A 27,346-nucleotide genomic window follows, 5' to 3' on the forward strand; every position below is an offset into this window, starting at 1 on the left:
ATTGTTTTACAGAAGCGGTCTCATATTTTAGATATAAACACGATCATCACCCCAAAACTTTTCGTGATCTGGGACATGCCCAATTTAATATTTTCATTAAAGAAGAAGAAAAAATAGCTAAGTCTCCAAAAGTTCTCTACCTGTTCTCACTTTCAAGTCATCATCGTCTCTCTCTCTCTATTGTTGCTCTCTCTCTCGCTTTTTATGTGACTTTCAGATCCGCCGAGTCTTCTTTTTGTGGAATCTTTTCAAGGAGCTCAGTATTCTATATACACCTCTCTTTGTTTGATCGATTTCACAAACCCTAGCTTCGGCGATCTTAAATCTGCAAAAAATCTATGGCGTCTTCTCCTGGTAATACTAACCCTCACAATACTCCTCCGTTTGATCTCGGTATTCTCTTCAAACCTTCATCCAATCCTTATCCGCCACCGGCGGCATCTTATCCTCCGCCTACAGGTCCTTTTCTTCACAACCAGTACGATCAGCAGCACTACGCTCCGCCTGGTATCTCCGCTCAACCATCTCCGGTGACTCAGCAGCAACAGGATGTGTCTTCCTCTTCCGCCGCGACTAACTTGCATCCTCAGAGAACGCTGTCTTATCCCACGCCACCTCTCAATCTACAATCCCCCCGTTCCAATCACAATCCCGGTACGCACATCCTCGCTCTCCTTAACAATACCAACAACGGAGCCCCCGTGGCTAACCAAGAGCCGTCGCATCAGCTCCCAGTAGTCAATCACAACGAGATCGCTCGCTCTTTTCCCGGCGGTTCAGGTCCTATTCGTGTACCGAGCTGTAAATTGCCCAAGGGAAGGCGATTGATTGGTGAACACGCTGTGTACGATGTTGATGTGAGATTACAAGGTGAGATTCAGCCGCAGCTGGAGGTGACTCCGATTACCAAATACGGGTCGGATCCTCAGCTCGTAGTGGGTAGGCAAATCGCCGTGAATAAGGTTTACATTTGCTATGGATTGAAAGGAGGAAACATTAGGGTTCTCAATATCAACACAGCATTGAGGTCTCTGTTCCGTGGCCATTCACAGGTTCATTTACTTTTTCTCTGTAATTTGTGAATTACTTACTTATTCAAGTATAGTAGGTACTCATCTAGTTCTAACTACGGTTATATATCCAGAGAGTGACGGATATGGCTTTCTTTGCCGAGGATGTTGATATGTTGGCCAGGTAATGTTTTGGAACTGTCGTCTAATTAGGCTATGCTATTTGTACATATATGGAAGAGTGGCTCATTGAATTCTTCTTTGTTTATTAGAGTTTTTCTGGTTAGCTTCTTCGACTTTGTGGTTTATACCTCTATTTTTCTGTTTCTTTTAAACAGTGTTAGCCTAGATGGAAAAGTTTTTGTGTGGAAAATTTCTGAAGGGTCTGAGGGAGAGGATCAGCCCCAAATAACTGGGAAGATAGTACTTGCTCTTCAGATACTAGGAGAGGAAGACACCAAACATCCACGCGTTTGTTGGCACTGCCACAAACAGGTAGTTGAACATATTTCTTTTGCTACGAGAAGTTGCATAAGATTCTTCTTAGAACAAGCTTCTGATTGCTTAAATGTCATTTTTTCAGGAAATTTTGGTAGTTTCAATTGGTAAACATGTACTGCGTATTGATACTACAAAAGTTGGCAGAGGTGAAGTATTCTCTGCTGAGGCTCCTCTCCAGTGTCCCCTTGATAAGCTGATCGATGGTGTTCAGATTGTTGGTAAGCATGATGGAGAAGTGACAGATTTGTCAATGTGCCAATGGATGACCACGCGTCTGGTTTCTTCTTCAGTTGATGGCACGGTTTGTGTTTGTTCATATCATCCCTTTTCTTTAAACCTCTCTGAAATGAATCATTCCAAACAACCCAAGTTTATACTGATTACGTTGCAAACTGGGTCTAATCCTGACATTTTTCGTAATTAGAACTAGCCAGCCTTGTTAGTAAGTGCATTTGACATCCAATTACTATTCTAGCACATTTTGAATTTTTTAAGGTTTGCTAAGTTCCATTTCTGACATGCACTGGGTATCATCTCTTTTCAACCAGGAATTATTTTGCAACAGCTAGTATTTCTGTGTGTGTGAGTCTTACTCTTTCTTTCCTTATAACCATCGTACAGATTAAGATATGGCAAGATCGTAAGGCACAACCACTTGTAGTTTTGAGGCCTCATGATGGACATCCAGTCAGTTCAGCCACGTTTGTGACATCTCCTGAGAGACCTGATCACATCATACTTATCACGGGGGTAGTTTTCTTGAATCAATACTACTGACTTTTCTCAGCTCTATCTAATCTCATTTGGCTTTGCTGTGTTGTGTTTACATTTTATACTTGTAGCTTTCGTTTCTGCTAAGTTGCTAACTCTGTCAGTGTTGGCAATGTTCCTCTCATAGGGTCCTCTAAATCGAGAAATGAAAATCTGGGTCTCTGCTGGGGAAGAAGGGTGGCTTTTACCAGCTGATGCTGAATCATGGAGGTGTACCCAGACTCTTGACTTGAAAAGTTCAACCGAGCCACGAGCTGAAGAGGCATTTTTTAACCAAGTCATAGCATTATCTGAAGCAGGCTTGCTTTTACTTGCAAATGCAAAAAGGAACGCCTTATATGCTGTGCATTTGGACTATGGTTCTTCTCCAGTTGGTACGCGGATGGATTACCTATCAGAGTTTACAGTCACTATGCCCATATTGAGTTTCATTGGGACAAATGATCCTCCAGAAGAACCCATTGTTAAGGTTTATTGTGTTCAGACTCTAGCAATCCAGCAGTATACATTAGACTTGTGCTTATGCTTGCCACCACCTATAGAAAATATGGGTTTGGAGAAGTCAGATTCTAGTGTATCACGAGAGGCAAATCTTGTTGAAGGCATGTCAGAACCATCTGGACTTAAACCTACTGACTTACCTTCAGTTGATTCAGTGCCAAAACCTTCGATTATAGTGAATAGATCAGAAAGTGCTAATAAGTTGAGTTTTCCATCAGCGGAAGCCACATCACAAGCAATTGTTCCACCCAACGGTGAACCTAAAACTTCTGGCCTGCCATCTCAAACCAGTGGTGCAGGTTCTGCGTATGCTACTTTACCCCAACTTCCTCTCAGTCCCAGACTATCAAGTAAACTTTCTGGCTATCACACTCCTGTAGAGGCGATTGAGCCAGTAATACCTCATCATGAGCTTGGTGGCAAAACACCTTCTGCTGATTACTCTGTTGATAGGCAAATGGATGCTGTTGGAGAAAGAAATTTGGACGTGTCATCCGTAGAAGAAATCTCAAGAAGCAAGGACTCAAATGTTACGCCTGATGATGATGTGTCTGGGATGCGAAGCCCATCAGCTTTTTTCAAACACCCCACTCATCTTGTAACTCCTTCAGAGATATTGATGGGCGTTTCTTCCGCTGAAGCCTCCATTACTACTGAAGACAGGAGAGATAGGGATGCAAATATTCAGGACGTGAATAATGATCCAAGAGACACCGAAGTAGAGGTGAAAGAAATAAGTGAAGCAAGGTCAACACAGAATGGTGAAATCAATGATCATGACGAAACTGAGAATTGCACTTCAGAAAATAGAGAAAAAGTCTTCTGCTCACAGGTTTCAAATCTCAGCACTGAGATGGCAAGAGACTGTTATCCTAGTACTGAGGGAACTTTCATTCCAGGGGAATCTAAGGCATATGGACAACCTATAAAGGCTGGAGATGAAAGTGGTGTTGACTCGAGAGGTGGGCCTGCAAAGCTTCTTAAAGGAAAGAAGCAGAAGGCCAAAAATTCACAGGGTCCCGGTTTGTCATCTACATCCTCAAATGTTGCTAATCTGGCTGACTCCTTCAATGAGCAAAGTCAGAGTTTAAGTCATCCCATGACAGATTTACTTCCTCAGTTGTTAGCAATGCAAGAAACGATGAATCAGGTGACATATTTGGTCTAGAAGAAACTAATTAGAACCCTATTTCTTAACAAAATCTGTTATTATACTCTTGCATCATTTCACTGACACACTACTAAACTTGTTGTTACCTTGATTTTGCACATAGGAGTTCCAATCTTACATTCGTTTTAAATAAATAACTTACATTTATCGATGATAAGTTATTGCTTGGTAATTTTGTTGTTCTTTTATTTGTTGACCTGAAACATTATTTCCTTTCCAGGTGATGGCTTCGCAGAAGGAGATGCAGAGACAACTATCAAATGCTGCCACTGGCCCTATCGGAAAAGAAAGTAAAAGACTAGAAGTTGCGTTAGGGAGAATGATTGAGAAATCCAGCAAGTCAAATGCTGATGCTCTATGGGCCCGCATCCAGGAGGAGACTGTTAAGAATGAAAAGGCATTACGTGACCATGCCCAGCAAATTGTGAATGCAACGACAAACTTCATGAGCAAGGAGTTAAATGCCATGTTTGAGAAAACGATAAAGAAAGAATTGGCTGCAATTGGTCCAGCCCTAGCACGTTCAGTAGTACCAGTTATTGAAAAAACTGTATCTTCTGCAATCACAGAGTCCTTTCAGGTAAGATTTTACGAGAAATTTAGAGCTAATTTTTGAGAAGGTTCATTGTTCTTAAAAGAAAGCTGCTTTCTCTTTTGTACAGAGAGGAATAGGTGACAAAGCAGTTAATCAGCTTGACAAATCTGTTAATATAAAGCTTGAAGCAACCGTAGCTAGGCAAATTCAAGCCCAATTTCAGACCTCTGGCAAGCAAGCCCTCCAGGTAAACTTGAGGTTCACCTAGCTTTGTGGTAGTTTATAGAAGTGTCTATAAGTCTCCAACTGCATACATAGTTTAACGGAAAGGGAGTTTATCTCTTATATATATTTCCTGCCGTTTATAAACTTCAGGAAGGTCTTAGGTCAAGTGTGGAGTCCTCAGTCATACCTTCCTTTGAGAAGGCATGCAAGGCCATGTTTGACCAAATAGACTCAGCCTTCCAGAAAGGTATTGCTGAGCATACAAATGCAGCCCAGCAACGGTTTGACTCTGGACACTCCCAGCTTGCTCATACTCTAAAGGTACGATGGAAAATCATTCTTCTTACAGCTCTGTTATGGTTGCAAAATCCAATCATTTCTTTCTTCTCTCTAAAGCTGCTTGCTCGTTTTACAGGAATCAATTACTTCTGCGTCGTCAGTTGCTCAAGCCTTAAGTCGTGAGTTAGCCGAGACCCAAAGGAATCTCTTAGCTCTCGCAGCTGCTGGAGCAAATTCTGGTGGGTCTAATTCCTTGGTTACTCAACTAAGTGGCGGACCTTTGGGTGCTCTTCTTGAAAAGGTTTGCACATCTCTGGAACTAATCACTAACCATAAATCTTGTTTTTGTTTAGTGCATGAGCATTTTAGTTACTCTTGGTGGCTTTTCGCTGCTTAGCAATCATAGTTGAGGCGGTTAACTAGAGAAGAGAACTAACAGCTTAGAAGGAAGTTTAGGCAGAAGAATTGAGCATTCTGGATTGGTCTAGGATCTGCCTTGGGCTTAGGAGAGTTTATGGTGCTCACCCCTAGGGTTCTCTATCTTTGGTTCTTGGCTTAAGTTTATTCTCTGTTCATCTTTTGTAATTGAGTCAGAGAGCATATAATTAGAGAACCATTTCTGCTCTTATCCGAATCCTAATCTGATGTCATTTTCTGAGTTTTGACTATCGCAACATATGTCCTTTCAGGTTGAAGCACCTATGGACCCAACAACAGAACTATCGAGGTTGATATCTGAACGGAAGTACGAAGAATCTTTCACTTCGGCCCTACAGAGAAGCGATGTCTCTATAGTATCATGGCTTTGCTCACAGGTGAAATTTTTGTTTGGATTTTGTGCATCATAAGATCTCATACATAACCCATCAGTTATACATAAGATCCCATGAGATTGATTGTGCCAATACAGGTGGATCTACGTGGATTACTGGCGATGAATCCGCTTCCACTGAGCCAAGGCGTGCTTCTTTCACTGCTGCAGCAGCTAGCCTGTGACATTAGCAAGGACACATCCCGTAAGCTGGCTTGGATGACTGATGTGGTTGCAGCCATAAACCCATCAGACCAGATGATTGCGGTCCACGCTCGGCCAATCTTTGAACAGGTATATCAGATTCTGCACCATCACCGCAACGCACCGGGAAGCGATGTCTCAGCCATCAGACTGATAATGCACGTGATCAACTCCATGCTTATGGGTTGCAAATGATATCTCTTATCTCGTTCTCTCTTCTTGTTCGTTGCTTATATAAAACATAGGAATACAACAATCACTACTCTTCTCTGTATCTCTCTACATTTGTTAGATTTTTGTTTCATTTTTGGTTTGAATTTTGTTTTTCTTGTTTTTTCCATCCTTCTTTTAAATGTAAAATCTGGTTGTTTTATATACGTTTACTATTCACTCTTCTTCACAAGAATATCTTATGTGTAAAAGCCAAATCAATGTTTGGATTAAAGCAGTAACTTTACCAATGTATTTGCTTTAGATTCTTCACAGGTTGTTTGTAACTATTTTATTTCTTCTTGTTGTCTTTGTCAACTACAGTATCTTTAAAACACAGGCTCGTACACTATTTTTTTTTTTTGTGTAGAGAAACAAATTTGATAAAATATTTAATGAACAGTGTCATCATTATTAGTTATGGATTTGAACAAAAAGTTGTTTATAACAGATTAAAGAGAAAATATTACTTGGTTTACTAAAACAAACAGTACCAAAATTAGGAAATAGTGAGTGTGTTCTTTCGAATTGCCAATAGTTTTAAATATCTCAAGATCAAATAAAATGATTTCTTACTTGGTCTACTTGTTTCGTGTATATTTGAAAAGTAGAGCAAAAGATGCGATAAAAGAAGAAAAATTATAAAGGAGAAAACTAAAATCATATACATTTCTCTACTCATAACTTCTTTATACATTGTTAACTGCTTAAGTTAAAAGAAAAACAAAAAAAAAGAGCGGATTAAACTTAATTTCCCCTTAATTTTCCAAAGATATGACAAGGAAAAAAAAAAACGTAATCAAAGGGGAAAGTAAGTCAAAAAGTGCCCTTTCGCTGCTGCAAAATCATAGGAAGCCTAAAATCACCAACACTGATCCGTCTCCCATCTCCGGGTCGTAGCGTAAACCCGCCCCGACCGACCCATCGCTCCGGCGTGTACCCGTCTCCGTGGTACTCTAAGCGTCGAGTCGTAAATCGCTCTTGTAGTCGGATCCGCAAGTGTCGCGTAAGCTTTGTGAATCTCCATAAAATCTCGACCGTCCGATTCCGACGCATCTGGATGATATACTTTAGCTAAGCTCCGGTACGCCGTCTTGATCTCCGTCAAGGACGCCGTTTCATTCACTTTCAGTAATTCGTAGAGGCTAGAAACTCTCCGACGAACGGATTCCGTTACAGCTGGCTCGGCGTTAAGCGTCTGAGCTGAAGCCTTAAACGACGGAGCTCCGGTGGGAAATCTCGCGGTTCCGCTGTAGAATCTGGCTGTTCTCTGTTGAGGAAGAATACAATTTCCCGGTGAGAATCTCCCGGCGGAGTTAACTAGGGTTCCAGCCATTTTAGCAATTAAAATAAAACTTGAGGGGCAAATTCGGAAGAAAGTGTTAAAATATAGAGAAGCAGAAAGAGAGAGAGGTTCTTGGAGAAGAAGAAGGATATGAATCACAAAGGAAAGAGAAGGAGTGAGAAAGACTTATATAAAGAGCTCCATACCCCAAAAAAACCTTTTTTGTAATTTGGTAACCAAATTTTATATTATTTATTATATTCGAATAAATCTTGATCGGTTTTAGAATCCGTGTGTATGTGTTCATTTTAGCTTATTATTGTAATGGAATCGAAGAAAAGAAGAATAGCTATTAGTTCTTCTCCTACTATTTTAATAAAATTCACCGTGTTTTGAAAAAAAATATCTAGGAAGCTAAGAAAAAAATTTGTTTAATCATAAAACTGATCCGAAAGAAAGTAATATGATACGTTCTACCGACAGTTTGAATTTCACAGACTATAGGGTTTAATAAATGCAAGTTTCAATTATAGGGTTTAAAGTAACAATAAAATAAAAATAAAGGGGTTAAAATGCAAAATAAAGTAACAATAAAAAGAGCGAAAATGAAGGGAAAAAAGAAAGGTAAAACCCGTGGGAGAGTGGCAGTCACCTGTTTTGTGAAAATTCTATGGAAAGGATGACGTGTCAGCCAATTCAAAGATTCGCCTTCTAGAATCCCTTTTCTCGGCTCGGCTCGCTATGATGATTTCATTGATGACATGTCATACAGCTGTAATTTATAAAGGTTTTATCACTAATATTAGTTTGTCGATATATACATTGTTTTCATGCAATTTGAAAACTAATTTACTTAATTTAAAGGATGCATATTTTGAATAGTCAACTCTAACCAATTATTTAAATCTGTTAACAGTGTTTATATGGTGGTACTTTTATCCCGATGTTTTAATAATGTCATCTCCACTAATCTATACTACTAGTACAATACTTGCTTGCAAAGAATATATTCGATTCATTGATAAATAAATAAAGTGCTTCTAGAAGGAATCGTTGCCATTAGATCAACGGCTGAGAATTGAGAGAGCAGAAAACAATGTACCGTCACATGATAATCAGACAGGGAAAAGTAAACTCGTCGACTAATAAATATCAACGCCATTCTAGAAGCATTTTGTTGTCTTTATCTGCTGAATTATTTATTACGTAGTAGTATTTAATAATGAATGTGTAGAGAAAATAGACCAATTAAAAAAGTGTCTGTGGAGGACGTGGCGGTGTGGCCACGGTGATGGATAGGACTTCTAGAAGACTACGAACCCTACAGAAAAAAAAAACGATTTTGTGCGTAACACACTCCATTTTTTAGTGTTTAACAAACGGTGGTAGTCCATTGTTTTCATCATTTACAATATCAACGCAAAAGAGATTGTATTTTGACAGTAAACATTGGAAGAAAAATATATGGCTTGTAAATTGTGGCTTATAGTAGTAAGCACATATTAATATTTGATTGGTAACTGGATGGATGAAAACTAACTTTGTTAATTATCGCTCGCAATAAGCTTCTAGACTTGTCGTTTCATATTAACAATCGGCCGGTAAGCTTGGGTCATATGTTTTATTACTAATGTATCGGATGAATGAAATTGAACTTTGTTAGGTACTTACTTTAAAATGAGTGTCTCGCAATAAGCTTCTAGACTGTGGTTGATACTAGTAGTAATAACTGATAACTATATAAGCATGTAATCAATATTTTATTAGGATGAATGAGATTTACCTTTGTTGGTTATTTTATAATGAGTGTGTCTAGCAATAATTAAAGTTTATTATACTGTGATTTAATGAATTGTGTAGTTAAAGGTGGGGACTACTACTTTGGTTGAGGGAACTTGGTGGGGGAGTCATGTTTTTGTGTGTACTCCAAGTTCCACAAATACTAACTCTTCTTTGCTTCCCTTTTTAATATGCAAATCAACCAATTATATTTCTGTTATTACGACCATCTACTAATATTTAAGTCTTTCTTGCTATCTATTTTCTAAAGCATCCACTTAGTAATTAAAAAAGGAGACACTTGTAAACTTCATTATCATCATAAAAAGCACCACCACAAAAAAAAAATTATAACCACAGCCCACAGGTCCACAAGTAACCAGCGTCAAACAAAAATCTTGGTTGTTTTTTTTTGTTGTCTAATTGAAATAGTTACTTGTCTTTTGTTCATATATGTGGATATTTTGTTTGGCTCTATAGCAACTCTCATTATTTCGCAACCTAATCATTATGGTCTCGCGAAGTCACTCGATCTGAGCCAAAATCAGATACTTAGTGGTTTGCTTGTTACATCTTATATCATTTCGATATTTGTCAAGAAAGAAAGAAAGAAAAACTAATATCATTTCGATAAAAAGAATTAAACAACAAGGTAGTAGATGAACAAACTAATGACAGACAATACACGTATATAATAGAAGCGACAAGTCGGTGGTATGAAGATACCTGGCCATGTGCTTAACTGCAAAGAAAAGTACTTCTCAACTTCTTCTTATCAAAATTATTTTTTAATGATCGAATTATACGAATCTGTATAGATTTATAATTAGAGGGGTATTGGGCTAATTGCTAGTGAGTCTAGTTATACTGGGTCCATACTTTGAGAACATGAACCTTACGGCCCATTAAACTACTCATAGGCCTAGATCGCTCTCTACTCTTTTTATAAAATTTCAAACGAATAGTATAAGACTATAAGTTTTGTGATAATTGCAAAAATATACTCAATCTACAATTAATTTTTAAAAAAATTTTAGGGGTAAAATTATTAAAAAATGAGTAAACAAGTTCAACACTGAATAAGTGTTAAAAACATTATTTGCTTCGATACCATAAAGTTTAAACCCAAATTCAGAATATAATCCTAATAAATAAGGTGTATGCATAAAAAGCTAGTGGTGGAAACTCGAGCACCAGTCTCGATTGAAAGTTGAGAAGAATTATCAACTCATGGAGCATCACAAATAGCCAATTGGTCGTAACATAGATAGTGGCTACAAGTAATATTTAACTACTGAATCGAATTTGTAGTGATTTGTTCAAATAATTCGAAACCTATTGTACCATTTTTATACTTTTTTGTAACATCAGCTAAAGTACCAAATTAAATGATAAAAATGTTGTTGGTTAAATAATTTATTGCAATATATACTGAAATTAGGACAAAGAGGCTAGATTTCTTGAGGGAAATAAATGCGGGAACTGTCGTAAATGGGGTGTGAAACGGCGCCGTTATTTGGGTGTCTCCATGTCTTCTTCCACATTCTAAGAAAGAAAGAAAGAAAATTAAATAATTTATTTTCATCAACTGATGAAACATCAATTCAACCAAGAACGAAACTTCCTCTCGCTCGCGCTCTACTGACAATCTGAGATCCAGGGATTCTATTCCAGATCACTCTCAATTCTCTCCTCCATATACTATCGAGCAAACGGATTCATCATCATACTCTGCGTTGTCTCCAGCAGATCAGAAGAAGAATAAGTAGAGAAGAAACCTCAATCAAAGTCGTTGTTCTTTCTTATTTCGGTTATGCTTGATTTGGTTTCTCCTACTTGTTCACCAATTCTTCTTCTCTGACCCTTCGTTGACTGCAAGGTAAAGTTGCCTTCTTTCTTTTGCCCTTTTGTTCTTAACCTCAAAGTCTCGATTTTGTTGTGAAATCATTCCATCTCTTTCCGATTCATGGCTCTTCTGCGTTAAGTTCTCTGGATTAGGTTTAGCAATTTTATACGAATGAGTAAAGTTTGACTCAACAAATTCTTAATTTGGCGTTATTCAGATACTTTTGATTTTGATTCGCGACTCTTTTCTCCTTTTCCCTAAGGAATGAGGTTTATAACTCTGTGCAGTGCTACTTGTAGTTGTTGCTCCTGTAATATGAAGCTGTTCAATTAATATAAAAGTGTCTGTTTCCCTATAATGTTAAGCGTTTTAGATTAATTTGTGGTGTAAAAATCATCCATACGACTCCTCAAAGTGTTTTCATCTAGTGTCACTGTGGTTATAACTTGGATCTCATACAAGAAGCTTTCCTCTGTATCCAGGTTGCTGCAGAAGCGGACGCTGTAGTTTTATCCTTGGTCCATGTGTTGGTAGCACAAGGGTATGAGTTGTTGTAAAGTGCCAGTTCTTATTGAAGCACAAGTTGAAGTAAGTTAGTTCACGGCATACTCTTTGGTTTCTGGATAGCCAGAGATTTTGTACGTATCTGAGTTCATCGGCTTGTTGTGGGATTAATGAAAAAGATGTTTGCTGTAACAGATGGTGTCGGCTAATGAACTTGAGAACAAAAGCCTATTTAGGCAAGAAGAAGATGCCACACAAACTAAAGAAGCTTCTTTAATGGAGCAAGGATCACTTTCTACAAGTTTCCCCCAGCACACGCCTAAAGCACCAAAGAACAGCGTACTTAATAGCATAAAGATCGTGATTTTTTGTAATAAACTCAATCTACTACTACCTTTCGGTCCTCTAGCCATATTGGTCCACTACATGATAGATAGTAAGGTAAATTGTTACTAATTCTAGTAGTTTCATTTTCATGTCATGTTTAAGAGTTGAATCTCAAGAAATGGTTTTTGCTGTGGGTCAGGGGTGGGTGTTCTTGCTGACGTTAGTAGGCATTACACCATTGGCTGAACGTCTAGGATATGCCACAGAGTAAGCCCCGCTAGCACTTGTAGCACTAACTTACCATATTTTTTTATTTTGTTTGGGAGACTTATGCTTAAGTATTTGCTTCTCTGGAACAGGCAACTGGCTTGTTACACGGGTCCAACTGGTATGGCTTTGTTCTTCTGAAACGGGCAATTCCTTTTCCTTTTTTTGTTCTTTTTTTTCTTTTGTAGTTTTGTTATAATTGTTGACGTGTTATACATATTTCACAGTTGGAGGCCTCTTAAATGCTACATTCGGGAATGTGACAGAGCTGATCATATCAATTTTCGCTTTGAAAAATGGAATGATACGTGTTGTTCAGCTGACGTTACTAGGCTCAATTCTGTCTAACATGTTACTTGTACTTGGCTGCGCCTTCTTTTGTGGTGGGCTAGTCTTTTACCAAAAAGACCAAGTCTTTGACAAAGTAGAAATTCTTATCCGCTTCATGATATTCTCGTTCTTCTTCTTGCTATTCTCTACCGTGTTTCTGAGCCCTATTCTTTTGCAATCCAGGGAATTGCTACTGTGAATTCAGGATTGCTTTTGATGGCTGTCATGGGGATACTCTTCCCGGCTGTTCTTCACTACACCCATAGCGAGGTTCATGCTGGATCATCAGAGCTAGCCCTGTCAAGGTTCAGCAGTTGCATAATGCTTATAGCTTATGCTGCTTACCTCTTCTTCCAGTTAAAGAGCCAATCTAATTCTTATAGCCCTCTCGATGAGGTTTGTTATGTGCCATTAATGGTTGCCTCCTTTATTCAAACATTGGCTTTTCTTTCAGTGTTTTTAATCTGTAGAACCATATGACAAGAGCTGATATTTCTTGTTTTACAGCTTTTCCTTTTTCTCGTATATAAGCCAACAGACATAAAACCAATCGGTTTGTGTAGTTCTGTTCGACCTTGACTTACCTTCTTGTTTGATATATGCTGTAAACTATAGGAATCAAATCAGAACGAAGAAACTTCTGCCGAAGATGAAGATCCTGAGATCTCCAAGTGGGAAGCTATCATTTGGCTTTCAATATTGACTGCTTGGGTCTCTCTTCTTTCTGGCTATCTTGTTGATGCCATAGAGGTAATCAACGATTCGTTGCCATATGATCTGTCTACTGCTAGAGTTATTTATATTGCAGTAGTTCGAATGGCAATCACCACAATATCGTAATGTTGAATATTTTTTCAGGGTGCCTCAGTCTCATGGAATATACCAATAGCTTTTATCAGTACCATCTTGCTTCCTATAGTTGGGAACGCAGCTGAACATGCAGGGGCTATCATGTTTGCCATGAAAGACAAGCTGGTATGCAGAGTAGTTCTTGAGCTGTAACAACTTTAGGTTCTTGATTCCGATATAGCCTTGTCCCTGAGACACAACTTAACATTATCTCACTTCTACAGGATCTGTCTTTGGGAGTGGCTATTGGGTCCTCGATCCAGATTTCCATGTTTGCGGTATGCACCACAATACATTGCAAGAACAGTGATATATCATATCTGGACAAGAAGATTTGTGAAGTAATTTCCGTTTGATATTTGATTAGGTCCCATTCTGCGTGGTGATTGGATGGATGATGGGTCAACAGATGGACCTTAACTTCCAGCTTTTTGAGACGGCGATGCTGTTCATCACTGTTATAGTAGTAGCATTTTTTCTCCAGGTGGCTAAAATCCTTAAGTCTAAATCACTGTCGATAATGAAAAGATAATTCCAAAATTTTTAACTGATGATCTCTGTTATGTACGCAGGAAGGGTCATCGAATTACTTCAAAGGATTGATGCTGATTCTTTGTTATTTGATAGTAGCTGCCAGTTTCTTTGTACACGAAGATCCTCACCAAGGTTAGTTCATTTGAATACCATAAACTGAGTATTTTCTGGTTATGGCTTGTGCTTGTTCCATGATACGGTCATGAAATGGAACTGCTAGAGAAGTTTTTCTCTTTCTTGCATATTCAACAAGACATTCTGGTGATATTTTCATATTTCTCTGTTGTGTTGTTTTGGTTAGATGGTATATAAACCGGAAGAAGAGTCTGGTGTGAAGCATAAAAGGGTCTTAATTAATGATCTAAGGAACACGAATTGTTGGGGAAGAGATGTGAAGATGTAAATCTGATTCTCAAGTGGTATCCACAAACTCGAATCTGCTAAACGTATTATTTGATTTACTTGTTCGTCTGACTAAAAGTCTTTGTTCGAACAAGTGAAGGTTTATTTATTCCTTTTTGGCTTTCCCTCCCCAACCAAAATCAACATTCTTAGAAGGTTACAAGTTTTGATAATATTACAATGATTCCATATTACAAATGATATTATGAAAGATTGAAGATTTGTTCTTGTGCTACACAAAATAATCACATTGCTATGATTTCTATTTCTCAATTTTTACTTTGAAGGATAACAGTCTATAATTTGACTGGAAACGTTCTCAATTTATTATTGTTATGTGTTCTTCATGCAGAAAAAAGAAGGGGAGATTTTGAAAACTACCTGTGTTTCTGTGTTTGAGTTTTCATTTAAAAATTACATCTTTCTCTATTTTTAATAAAAATTGTAATTCTTAATATGTTAAAATAAAATAAATTTGAATTCTTAATTATGTTTCAACTATTTTTGAGATAAAGAGTTATTTATTTTAGATATTTTAAAATTTAACAAAATAATATCGAGTTTTTTTTAAAAGTCTATCACTTAACAAAATTTATTTTATTTGTTTGGACGAAATTTTGTTTACAAATATTTAAGATAAGAATTAAATTTGAATTTTAATTGTTTTTACAATTATTTCTGAGATAAAGAATTTATTTATTATATATATTAAAATTTAATAAAATAATATTTAAAAATATTTTTAAAAAGTCTATCACTTAATAAAGTTTATTTTTTACTTTTTGGACAAAATTTTGTTTAAAAATATTTAAGATAATAATTATCTTTAAAATTATTAGTTACATCAAATTTTAATTTATAATTTATTTTTCTGTTTTAAGTATTAGTTTTTTTTAGTTATTCCTAAATTTTAATGAGGTTATTTTAGTATTTTTATATGTTAAAAGTTAATTGTTCAAAAAAGAAAAAAAAATAGGGTATTTTTTCAAATGAAAACTCACAAATAGAATTTTTTTTCCAGATTTACCTTTTAAAAAAATGAGGTAAAACATTTTCTGCATAGCGATTTTGTTGTTGGTTCACATTTGGATAACGAGTCGGCAAATAAACGTGAACTTTTGGTCTGACAGAAGAAGACTGATGAAAATCTCGACCCACGCGCTGTTGGTCCTCTTATTTTTTCATTTATGCAAAAAAACCCAAATCGGAGGGTTATATAGTCCACGGATTTTTGTTTCACGCGCTAAACGCGCTTATGGTGCGCGTGTTTTTATTTATTTCGTACGCGAGTGTAGTTTTTTTTTAAATCCTTTTAATTTCCGTATTTAATCGTTTTAGGGTGCAAACGATGGACTTCTCTTTGGGCTTTTCTTAGTTTTCGTTTAACTTGTTGGCCCATATATGATCTGTTTATTATCGATATAATTTCACTTCAGAGAAGAAGAATAAAGGGAAGTAACGATCCCATGCCCCCATCTCATAATTTTTTATTTTTGTTGTTTTCTGGGTTCCTTCGAAACCTTTTTTTTTTTTTTTCGGCAAAGCCTTCGAAACCTTTTCTCTAACTTTCACTGTGATATATAAACCGAAACCATGGTTTTATAACTTTCATGTTATTATTATTACATCTATTTTGGCACAAAATTAAAAATCAATAAAAGGTGGAGTTACTTTAGTATTATCGTCTTTTGACGAGACTCAGTTCCTCGACATTAATCAAGCAAAGTACGAGGAAGAGGAAGATGTATCGGCCAAGATCTGCAAATGGTGGAACAAAATATCAAACATTATTTCATCACCAAGAATATTTAAACCATAAAAACGAGAACTAGAATATTTTGGTATTTATCACGTTTCTGATTTCTCAACAGAGTCTTGTCTATGCATTTGTAAATCAAGAAAAGTAAATGTAAAATCCACACTCATTACCTCAAGCTGATCTTCGGTGAATGAGTCTTTCTGGATGTTCCATGTATCCGCATGGGTTCGCCGGAACTCAGCCACTGCTTTAGTCACAGTCGATTTTATAGGTGTAGGTTCACCCGCGAACCGAGCCAGTAAGGTCACATGCTCCGGCAGCCAGCTGAAATTATTCACAAAAGCTTCAGATTAGTTAAAGGTGTCTCAAGCTTCAAGCTTGAGCTCTGCTTCACACGCTTTGACGTAAAGATGTTACCTGGGCATGTCATAAGGAACAGACAAAACTGAAGCTACCAAACCAAGAACGGCTCCATGCACCCCCGCAATGGACTGAGTTGAACTTGATTTCCTGAAAAAAATCGATTACAATTCTCAGGATCATGTTAAAAACATAATCGAAGACAAGATATGCAAATCACAGCTTACTATATATTATTTTCATTTGCGTTTCCATAATGGAAGACAAAAATTGAGACAAAAAAATGCTTAAAAGGGAAGAAAGGAAAACCTCCGATTTCTTCTCTTTTGGATTGAGTTTGCCTCTGCATAGGATCTATCACGAAAATCTGCAGCAAAATCTTCATCTCCTCCTTTCATTAGGCCTGCTAGAACTGCTGCTGCATGCTCTCGTACCTGAAAACCAGATAAAATCATTTAAGGGAAAGAAAACTGTGCACTTGGTCTTTCCAGATACAACTAAACACAAGGTTGAATCACTCAAAACAACTCCATCCAATGGACAACAACATAATCCTATGTGGGGAGGAAATAAAAACTAAGAACTTGCCTCTACTTGGCTGTCAACAAGGAGCTTTTCCACTGTTTTCCAGATTTTTTGTTTATCTTCATGAGTGAGGATGAAAGTATGCCTAGTAAGAAAGGGTTAAAATAAGAAAGCTTTATTAATCAACAGCGTATTTACTTGTCATTTTGCTACATGTCATATATACAATCAACAGATATTACCTATACATAAAAGTTCGCAGATATGTCAGGGTTGAAGATCTTATCCGCCAGTTAGAGTCATCAGCAGAAGAAAGAATGACTCCAATAACTTTCTGTAGATGAGACTCTGGGAAAACTCGCCACTTCAGCAGCTCAAAGGCTGCCTTGGCCAATATTGACAGATCTTTATGTGATGTTTCCTTCAATAGATGGAAATAAACCTTGAATGATTCCCAGTCATGGAAAAGTAATTTAGAAGAAAGAACGTTAAACATATATAATGATTATACCTGTAAGGACATCACTGGATAGAGGAATCCAGCAATTACGTCTAGCAGATACGAAGCTCTTCCAGATTTGAAAGAGGAGATAATGAAATGGAAGAGCTATAGATAGGATAAAAATAAAGAAGATTAGTATCAAACGTCCCAACTATAGGGAAGAAAAACAATATACTCCAAAAATTTGAGGCAGACAGTACCGTCTCCATCCATTTAACATCATCAAGAGAATCGCCATTTGATTGAGCATTTCCCATATCTACATCTGTTGAAGTGTCCAAGCTATCTGATATGCTAGCTTGTTGAATGTTTTTTACAGCTTCAGATGCTTTTGCACTAATCAATTTGAACCAATTTTCCTCCTTAAGTTGGCTATCAACATCCGTTTTCCCTTCTTCAGTTGGATATTCTTGTTGATATGACATCCGCAGCCGAATGTTAGAACATAATACTGAAAGAATTACACCGATAGCTTCCCTTATCTATTCATTGTCACACAAAACAAAAAGGCTAATCAGACTTTTGTTCTGACACTCATATTTTAGCTTGTCTAAAGGCAGTCAAAAGGGACAGAGATGTAGAGTAAAATAAATGAGTATGAGAAGTCTTACTTGTGCCGAGGAGTGGGACATATTACAGATCAACTCATCAAGAAGCACGATATGCAGCTTCACTTCTGTTACGGGCATCTTTGGTGGAGATAGTTCTATTAGAGCAGCCGAAAGAAAAGCATACCGCTTTGCAACAACAGTTGTGGTCGCAGTTGGTGGTAATGGTGCCACTATACAGTCCAAAATTTGTTGTCTCATGACAGGAATTTTGGTTCCTTGCTTCCCTTTCCCTGTGACAGCATAACGTATGCAAGCAGCCCACTCCGGTATGGATTCTACTGATTGGCCAAGAATAACATTCTGCAACTGAACCATTATCCAGCTATCCCACTCATTAAAAAGACCATTAACATCAGAGTGCAGTACACCTGCTAATGCTTCAGCAGCAACACACTGTTTTGGTCTCTCCTTGGCGTTACAAAACTCCTCTAAGGGGCTTTTTAGTGCCAGTAACACAGGCACTCCACATTCTTGTGCTAATCGCTTGAAGATGCGAGCAAAACTTGGGTAAAATATATCACTGCCTAACAAAGATATCCAACTAGGAGTTCTAGGCCATGAAGCCGAAAATTCAAAATAGAAACGAGTGATTGACTTGTCCGCCATGCTCTGGAAAGATGAACTTCCGTGATTCCCTCTAGAGGAACTATCTGTGTCAGTGATATGAATATGAGAAAGACTTTCAAAAGTCTCCTTGAAGAATCCTTCTTCTCTAAAAATTTGGCTCAATGCTAAATCAAGGGATGAGTTGGCATTTTCAGTTTCTTGTGAAGACACAGAAGGCTGATCCTTGCCTTGCATCTTATGAGGCGACTCTTTAAGTAGAATGTTTAGAGCTGAAATGGCAAGTATTCTGGTCTGAGGAAGTTGACTTTTCAAGTTTTTCAAGAAGTGGCCTGGAAAATACCAACATAATCTTAGTTAAGAAGGAGCAGCTCAAGTAACATGAATAAAAAGCGATCCTATATATTCTACCAACTAAAATCTGTACCAGCGGTTTCATCAAGGATTTTGAGAGAGAAGCTTGGGTCAATCCTAGAGGACATAACTAACAGAAGGAGCACTCTGTTAGCCATCAAGTTGTACCTGGAATAAGTAAAAAAGCATAATGTAACCATAACTTCAAAATTATGATTCTAAGAGTTGGGGAGCTAAAAGTTTAACTAGGTCTATGAAAATAATTTCCAATGAAAAAATATGTTAATGGTAGGGTAGATATACCGCCAATGCAAGCTGGAAGAATCAAAACTCATGGAGCCAATCTGAGAAACAAGATCTCCAGAAGTAGAGCCCTCAACATGGCTTTCCAATGAGCGAAGTATGTTTCTCGACAGTCCCGCAAAGTGAATATTATATTTGACAAAAAGCTGCAAACATAGAAAACTTTAGCCATGACGGAAGAAAAAAGGCCTTTATTCTAATAACAAAGACTGGACCTTTACCTCAATGATTGCTTTTTGGGATTTCATAGATTCATGATGAGAACTACAAAAGATTTAAAAATAAATCTTAATACCAATTTTACAAGCATATTTGTCCTTACCTAGAGATATCTTATTCATGAAAGTAAAAAGGTTACCTTGAAAGAATCCCAAGAAGAAAAGAGGAAAATGATTTTGGATCCTGGAGTAGCAGAACAAACATAAGATTTTGCAATCGAAATAAGGCAAAGAACAATTAATACTAAATGATTACCGTAGTTAAATGCTTGAGAACACTGTGTGAAGAGAGAATGGCACAAGAACCAAGGACTACATATTCTTGTACATCCGGCTTTCGCAAGTTCTCAGTAAGGGACAGAACACACTTTGAAAGCAACTGCGGCCATCTCTTTAACAGTTTTATCAAAGATTTTCCAGCAAGCCTGAATAACACCAGAATTTAAAGCAAAGCCGGGTCAATTAATGTATTGAAAGAAGGGTAAAGCCCTGCAGAGAAATTTACAGAAAATTCTCACTGAATAGGGTGTTTAATCCTTTCCCAAACTTAAGAACCATAACCATTGACATGCATTGTTATCATAGATGAACACGAAAGTACTCACACTCGAACAGTTTCATAGTTGTGCAGACAGAGGGTCAAAAGATCATCAACCAAAAATGTTAAGGGTTCTGGTGGAGAGAAGTTCCCATCTGTACGAAACAGATGATAGGACGATTGTGATGATCTCCATGTGTTGTGCATGTACGCTTTATCAATGAGTGCCCATCTAGGCCTGGAAGACAATACAATTTGCAAGAAATTAAAATTAAGATATGTATGTTTTCAATTAAGACAAAAGAGAGACCTACCTTCTCTTGCCCTTAGAATTAAACTCAGTAATAAAGTTTGCTGGGGGCTCTACAATCGCAGCGGATTCCAGTTTCCAAGCCTGCCTGTGATTTGACCATTCATCATACTCCAAACTGCCTGCAAACGTTTAAAGGACAAGTGTTACAAAGGGAAAAACATGTGGCTTGTCAACTGCAAAAAGGGAGCACGCCAGAGGCTTTCTGCAGTACCATAGTTTCCCAGGGCATCCATTATGCGGATTATTAATATCAACAAGATGCTGTCATCTGACTTTTTCTCTAACAAGTATCTGCAAACATCACATAACAAACCATCACAAAATAATATTTCCAGTTGTACGCATATGCGTTTTGGAGAGAAGCAAGCAGAGCAGCTACTGAACAAACATTACTTGCAGGCTGCATGAATAGTTATAGCAGTTTTTTCTCGTATCTCAGCGCTGCCAACACATGAACCCGATGCTCCAGCTATAAAGAACTGTAGATCTTCAACCATATCATGTCTAGGTGATGGCCTGAAATCAGGTAGGCAGGACAAAACACCTTGCAATGTAGAATCTATACGCAATAGAGTCACTTTAAGGTGTGTTTTCTCATCTCCTGCACCACAAATAACATCAATGAGGCAAACACGTGTAAATTTTTTAGAGCAAACAAGTGTACGTAATATCACCAATGAAAAACAGAAATGTAAGCCTTTAGCTATAAGATGAAACACGCAAACCCAACTAGTATACGATAGACAAATATGCATATCCTTGAAATAAGACTGAAACACACAAAGCAATGACTGAAATTACCTGCATCAGAGTGGATGTTCGATTGGCAAATACTCAAAAGATCATCTAGTGCTGACTGAAGATGGAGATCTAAGAGCTCATTGGCAAACTGAGTTTCCTCTTGGGTGGGAACATGCCACCTGGAATGCGCCACCTGCTCATCCTTAGAAGAAGCTTTGGTGCTTATCCATTCCTCCAAAGCAGGAGCAGCAGGGTGACGAGACAAACATCTGTCAAAAACAGAATAGTACTCGAGTAAAGAGACAAGCAAAAAACCCCAAGATATTTATAATAAACATTCTTGAGTTATCACGCACTTGTATTGATCAATAGGATAGTAAAGAATCAGACTTCCGAGGAGAGATCGAAGAAGATGATCCCCAGCTCCATTAACCTTTCCATAAGAAGACCATCACATTATCAAAGAAGCCAGATAAAAGTACACATCACTAAAAAATAACAAAGACAAAAGAAAAATCTGAGTCCATAGATGTCAATTCAGCAAAAAATAATACCTTCCAAGATGAGGAATTAAATGCGGAAGATATAGCTTCGATCAAAAGACCTTTGTACGGAAGAAGTGAGCTGCCTCCATAAGTGATGGCAACTGACAATACTTTCAGCTGATAATCTATAGCTGCCTCAAGCGCTGGAGAAAGTGTTTGTTTGTCTTGCTGAAAAAAGGTGATACGAAATAAAATAATTATTATTTACTTTTCATATTGAAAAGAACACATAAAATGTCGAACAAAAACTACTGACAAGAACCTTATTGGAAACAAGGGTCTCTGCACTTCCTTTTCCTCCATACCCATTGACAGGGATTTCTTTCAGAGAAGATATAACAGCAAGGAGCATTGGTTCAACAATTTGAGCAACTGCTTCTTCGGGGGTTGAATGAACACATGCACAACAAAGCAACCCAACCTCGGCAATTGCACCAGGAAGGATATTTGTCTGAACAAACTTTGATATCTTTTTCAAGGCCTGTGAGAGATTAAAACATACAAGCAATCATACTTCTCTTCCAACAAAAAGTATAAGGAGTTTCTAAAGTAACAGCGACAAACCAACCTGGTTATATAGAGATCCAGATAGCCTTCCAAGTAGGATTTCAAGCATGCAATAGTAATATGGACCATCCTCAACCAAAAACGTTCCTGATGTTGCAGATGAACTTAGGCCTTCATTTCTGCAGTGTTAGAAAGTCTTAATATTATTAATAATAGAGGGAAATCAAATGTTATATACAAAAAGGAAGAGACCACAATCATGAAGCAGATTGAAAGAAACCCTGAGTGCAATATATTACTTACATAACACTGTTGGGTTCCAAATGCTGTAACAAAGCAATCAAACGACACAAAAATTCATCCAGCCACTCCGAGAAGGAAGCCATTGTCATGAATGATAAGTCATCAGAACTATCGTCCAAAACAGCCATCTGCAACATGCAAGGACAAAACCCACCGATAAAGAAAGAAGTCTTTTGAACAGTGAATGTTTAAAAACTTTCAAGGTAAAAGAGCTTACATTGGAAAATATGGAGCCAATTAGTTGCATAGTGGCCAAGGTTTTAGGGGGGTCATTGGCATCCATACCAAGCAATGCATTTGATAGAGAAATCCCAATAAGATCAAGAAACATCCTATCGTCCACATCACCACCAAGATCTTGTGATTTAGCAGTTGACATGGAAGACTGCAGGATTGACCGGCCAGCAAATGCTACGGACATCATAGCAGTTTTCAACTGGTGGGTGGCAGTTGTCTGACTATACATAAACAAATATAGATGAGAACTTTCATCTTAATGGAAACAGATAAAGTAAAAGGATACAAAAGTTTGTATGATAAAGAAGGGAACACAAATTACAAACCGTTTCCAAAGCCAAATGGAACCGAGAAGCCACAAAAGGAAGGACCAAAGAAGGCTCCACATAAGACAACATGGATGTCGCTGCAGCAACTGTTTCGGAAAGATGTTCGTTCTTGCTATATTGACCACGATCAATCAACTTCAACACCACGCCAACAAAAGCTACCCTTTCCGGCTTTCCTAAACAGGTTGCTGGCAGACTATCTGGATCTCTGTAGCAATAGGATCTAATCAAGAGACCGCCAATTTGATTGAATGCATTAAAATAATGGTGATATTGCTCTTTTCTTACTGCTGCTCACGCTGTAAACGCTTTTGGAAAGCTATCACCAGGTGAAGCAAAAACCGTTCCAAGGAATAAGTCCAACGGCCACCATTAGAAGGATGATAATACCTACATTTAAACAATACAGAAACAGTAAGTAGAACACTTGTAACTTTGCGGTTTATGTAATCAATACACAAAAGGGTGTCAAAGGTGTAAGTAAACAAACTGTTCTAAGAGATTGACCAATTTCTCTAACTGCTCATGTGCCGAACTTCCAGGTTTCAGAAAGTATACCTGAATAGATGCCAGGAAATCCATCCCATAAAGAGTTATTAGTCAGGTACAGCAGAATAATGCAGTAAAATGAAAATGTAAAAGAACTTACAATAGATTGTGCAATTGATTTAGATGGAGTAGTAGTCCTGTTGGAGAACAAGAATCTTGTGTTTCTGGGAACATCAACGGAGAAAGGATATGATCCACTCCCATTTGCAACAGGAACCTAAAATTGAATCTCATAAGAATCCTTGTGTGGAGATAAAGAGAATACAATAATCTGGGAGACAGTAAAGAGCAAGACAGAAGCATCTGAAGACTGAATCTCATTTAATTTCTGTCATCTATACATGCCCAGCTGCATTTCAAGCACACCAATTTTTCATCTTCCAATTCAGCTATTTCAGACAGTTAAATGAGAGCAAAATTATATATTTTTTTCAAAATAAAACTGAAGTCAAGATCTTTTGTCATTTAGGCTGGAACTCCGAAGACTTAATCATTAGCAACACTAGGAAAACTTCACTCACCTCAAACATATTCAAAAATCTACTGAAAAGCATGGGCAAGTAAGACTCCCAGTCGATAAAGCTGCAGTTTTTTATCACGCGAGCTAGTACAGATGTCCATTGACTATTCCAAAATTGACAATTTGGTATTGAATCCCAGAGCTCTAGAACGTTTTTTATCCACTTTCTACAAGGTCAGAAGAAGAGAAAACGAAGTTCAAATTCACTTGTTAAAATGCGAGAAAATCAGAGATATCACTGATCTCCAAAAAAAAAAAAGTTCTTACTCGGAGAAGAAATCCTGATTTTCGGGGTTCGTAGGAAGGAACAATCTCACAAAGCCAGAGCCCTCAAACGAGGAATTATGCCAAGGATTCTCCAAAAGAGACCTGGACGTGGATAGAAGAAGATCGAAAAGATGAGCAGAGCTATAGCATTTAATAGACTCTAATTACAGCCATCAATCTAGCTACACATACACTCTTAAAGACAAAGAAAGTCCAACTCAATTATCTTTTTTTCTTTAAGGTTTCTAATGAAAAGCTTTAATATAATCCCATTACCCCTACTAGTGAAGGCACAACTCTCGACTTGCTCGGGACTGCGACCTTTATTAATCACAGACATCTATACATGTATCCTAATATTACGAGTCTGATATGGTCTTTATTCATCAATTCACCCAGAGCGATGTGCCATCATAGGGACATCAGGACATCGTATACAGGAGAGAATCGGTGAAAAATATGGTGGCCATAATGAAAAACTTTCCAATCTCATAAAAGACTCATGTATGATGAACAAAATGCTTCCTTCCCACATTTTCCAATTCTTTGTCCATAGCAGAAATAAACAATGTGCTTTCACATATAAGAATGTAAGCTAGAATAGACAGGATCATGATAGTGTCTTCCTAATTCTCTTGACAATACTAGATACACTAAAGCATGTATATAAGTAATAGCACTACCATGATGAGTGTAAAGATCTCGTGTCAACAACTTACATGAATTCAGACCATATCTCAGATGCGGCCCCTTGTGGAAAAAATCTCCTACAGGAACGAATGAGGGAGGTAACAGCCATAAAGTGTCGTTGTCTTAACCTCCAACCTTCAGGACCCGGGCTCCTATTGAAGAAAGGAGTTCGAAAACATTATACATGAAACAAAACCAAGACATCCAACGGAGCTAGAAAATTTCTACCCCTCATGAGTACCTGAAAAAAAAATCCATAACTTATGCCTGCCAGATATCGAAAGAAGACTCACCTGCTGAAATGAGCATGAATCAAGGTATCATACAAGGGCCTCCACTGAACTTTCAAAGACAGCTTCTTACGAAACTTGTTGATCAGTCTGACTAAAACATTACCCCATCTAACCTATGGTACCATAACCAACCAATCACCCAAAAGGTAAGCATAAAAAATGGAAAAGCAAGGGTATATGAGGAAACAGAGCAAGTAGCTGGAGTTCGTTCTGGTATTATTTTTCGAACCTGTGCATACAACTTATTCTCAGATGAATGAAAAATTTGTAAGCCAATTTCCACGAGTTCACTAACATCTTCCACGGACAATTCACTTTTCGCTCTAACAAAGCTGCAAAAAGAAAAACAAAGGTCATCAGACACGGAATAGCCAAATGCAGCATAATAAGAATCATGTATGCCCAACTTACATAAGTGAGAAAACTACAAGACGGAAATTACTACACAATCAATCACAGGTACATAGTGGCTACTGGATAACCAGTGGAACCAGTCTGTAAAATGATTTCAGACTACTAGACTGCATGGTTTAAGTATAAAATCTGAACCTAACTACAATTTTCACGCAAATTCCAACTGTTTATTGAACTCTATCCTAGTCATGTATCGCGAACACCCAAAACCCCCAGCAGTTTATTTCGATATACTGACTCGATTGTAAACTGAGCTAATCGTCTCTCAAATTCATCATCCTCGTCTACAAATCCCAATAAGAAGCAGCCAATTCGAACGAGAAAAAATAAAAAAATCAACGAGGTTTATGCAATCAAAATCGAGGACTCACAGTTCGATAACGGAGATCCATTTAAGAGTGGCGTAAACAGACTCTGGATCATCGGGTCGGTGCAACTCTTTGACGCATCTCACGACACGCGCGAAGGACTCTTTCTCCTTCTTCGTCTCCTCCGCTACAGGCGGCGGTAACCATTCATTGTACAGATGCATCGCTTCTTCTCAGTCTCCGTCTTTCGTCGTCTTCAATTTTATGCAGATTGATGTAGTCTCTCCTCTCTCAGACGCTGAATTTATAAGCTGCGTTTGCTTTTTCAGTTTATTTTCTCTTGTTTTCTTTCCAAGCAAGAAAAATCATATCCGAGGAAAAGGACAATGAACATACCATAGAAATGAAAACAACTTGAGGAAAAAAAAATTATTGTATTGACTTTACCGTTGACTGGCTACCGGCAACGGGAGCGGCAGGTACACCACTTACCGAAACCGACTAAATAGGATTTCAAATTAGCCCCTTAAGTTTTACTTATAATACAATTTACCCTTAAACATTTGACTTGTGCTATATTGTTTAGATGGAACGCATACTGTCCACAAGTAATTCCGGCCAATAAATTGTGAATTTAAGTCTGACCGTACGGTGGAGACACATACGCATAGATGGATATTTTTGTTGTCAACAGGTGGAAATTTAAGCAGCTATTATTTGTTCATCGAATTAACTTACGTACGTATATGATGACGACATTAACATTGCAGTTTATTCTGTGTTAGGTCGGGGTTTGTGATAGGACCAACGTTCTAAATGAGTGATTAAAAATTACTAAATCATAGATAAACTATCACTAAACTAATTGCTAACTGAGGTTTAGCAGAAATTCAATGAATTAATAATAATTATTTTGGTTTTAACAATCAACAAAGTCGTTGTAGTATAGTGGTAAGTATTCCCGCCTGTCACGCGGGTGACCCGGGTTCGATCCCCGGCAACGGCGTTTATTTTTATTTCCCTTTTTTGTAATGGGCCGTTTCTGTACCTGAAAAGAAGTCTTTATAAGCCCATAAAGACGAACTAATAGGCCCAAATTTGTGATCTTAATATATTATGGACTCTGTTTTCTTTTTCGTAAGCTCTTCAATTCTTAACTGTTTACACGCAAAAGTGCCATAGTGGTTAACACTTAAACCAAATAAAGACACCTGAAATGTTGGAAAATATATGACTCTCAGCAGTCAGCATCACG

General features: G+C 37.6%; 4 protein-coding genes and 1 non-coding gene across 7 annotated transcripts; 3 read left to right on the forward strand and 2 right to left on the reverse strand.

Moving 5' to 3' along the window:
* Positions 1-75: 75 nt before the first annotated feature.
* Positions 76-6,529, forward strand: VCS (Transducin/WD40 repeat-like superfamily protein). Of its 3 annotated transcripts, NM_180245.2 has the most exons (13): positions 79-354; positions 460-1,052; positions 1,145-1,194; positions 1,349-1,505; positions 1,594-1,812; positions 2,133-2,261; positions 2,410-3,933; positions 4,175-4,534; positions 4,617-4,736; positions 4,865-5,035; positions 5,130-5,294; positions 5,683-5,808; positions 5,904-6,529. In NM_180245.2, the coding sequence occupies exons 1-13, from the start codon at positions 339-341 to the stop codon at positions 6,201-6,203; spliced, it is 3,930 nt and encodes a 1,309-aa protein (NP_850576.1). In that variant the 5' UTR covers positions 79-338; the 3' UTR covers positions 6,204-6,529. The 3 variants fall into 3 exon arrangements, with proteins under 3 accessions (NP_001327264.1, NP_850576.1, NP_187938.2); NM_112175.3 differs by having other exon boundaries at positions 79-1,052; NM_001338042.1 differs by having other exon boundaries at positions 76-1,052; positions 5,130-5,808; positions 5,904-6,467.
* Positions 6,530-6,797: 268 nt separating this feature from the next.
* On the reverse strand, positions 6,798-7,883 carry AT3G13310 (Chaperone DnaJ-domain superfamily protein). Its single transcript, NM_112176.2, has one exon. It carries the CDS (start codon positions 7,552-7,554, stop codon positions 7,081-7,083), a length of 474 nt encoding a protein of 157 aa, NP_187939.1. The 5' UTR covers positions 7,555-7,883; the 3' UTR covers positions 6,798-7,080.
* A 2,875-nt stretch (positions 7,884-10,758) lies between these two features.
* On the forward strand, positions 10,759-14,741 carry CAX2 (cation exchanger 2). Its single transcript, NM_112177.3, has 13 exons — positions 10,759-11,161; positions 11,611-11,716; positions 11,828-12,073; positions 12,159-12,226; positions 12,319-12,347; positions 12,454-12,650; positions 12,740-12,952; positions 13,172-13,306; positions 13,415-13,531; positions 13,630-13,683; positions 13,773-13,889; positions 13,978-14,071; positions 14,241-14,741. Exons 2-13 carry the CDS (start codon positions 11,672-11,674, stop codon positions 14,249-14,251), a joined length of 1,326 nt encoding a protein of 441 aa, NP_566452.1. The 5' UTR covers positions 10,759-11,161; positions 11,611-11,671; the 3' UTR covers positions 14,252-14,741.
* A 1,002-nt stretch (positions 14,742-15,743) lies between these two features.
* On the reverse strand, positions 15,744-26,472 carry PA200 (proteasome activating protein 200). The gene is made up of 35 exons (NM_001338043.1): positions 26,155-26,472; positions 25,599-25,701; positions 25,370-25,482; positions 25,106-25,228; positions 24,387-24,488; positions 24,121-24,286; positions 23,700-23,816; positions 23,541-23,608; positions 23,339-23,440; positions 23,048-23,258; positions 22,702-22,938; positions 22,485-22,612; positions 22,243-22,360; positions 21,937-22,155; positions 21,684-21,842; positions 21,486-21,562; positions 21,190-21,398; positions 20,782-20,989; positions 20,600-20,679; positions 20,390-20,507; positions 20,143-20,313; positions 19,794-19,962; positions 19,678-19,721; positions 19,541-19,583; positions 19,320-19,465; positions 19,090-19,184; positions 18,099-18,994; positions 17,688-17,969; positions 17,497-17,592; positions 17,228-17,406; positions 17,049-17,130; positions 16,770-16,894; positions 16,518-16,610; positions 16,271-16,424; positions 15,744-16,099 (listed from the first exon to the last, which is right to left on the reverse strand). The coding sequence occupies exons 1-35, from the start codon at positions 26,313-26,315 to the stop codon at positions 16,058-16,060; spliced, it is 5,436 nt and encodes a 1,811-aa protein (NP_001319538.1). The 5' UTR covers positions 26,316-26,472; the 3' UTR covers positions 15,744-16,057.
* Positions 26,473-27,025: 553 nt separating this feature from the next.
* AT3G13335 lies at positions 27,026-27,097 on the forward strand. The gene has a single exon. It is a non-coding gene; the product is annotated as a tRNA-Asp (tRNA).
* The last annotated feature ends 249 nt before the right edge of the window (positions 27,098-27,346 follow it).

The sequence above is a fragment of the Arabidopsis thaliana genome, chromosome 3 (genome assembly GCF_000001735.4).
Source record: "Arabidopsis thaliana chromosome 3, partial sequence".
Lineage (NCBI taxonomy): Eukaryota > Viridiplantae > Streptophyta > Magnoliopsida > Brassicales > Brassicaceae > Arabidopsis > Arabidopsis thaliana.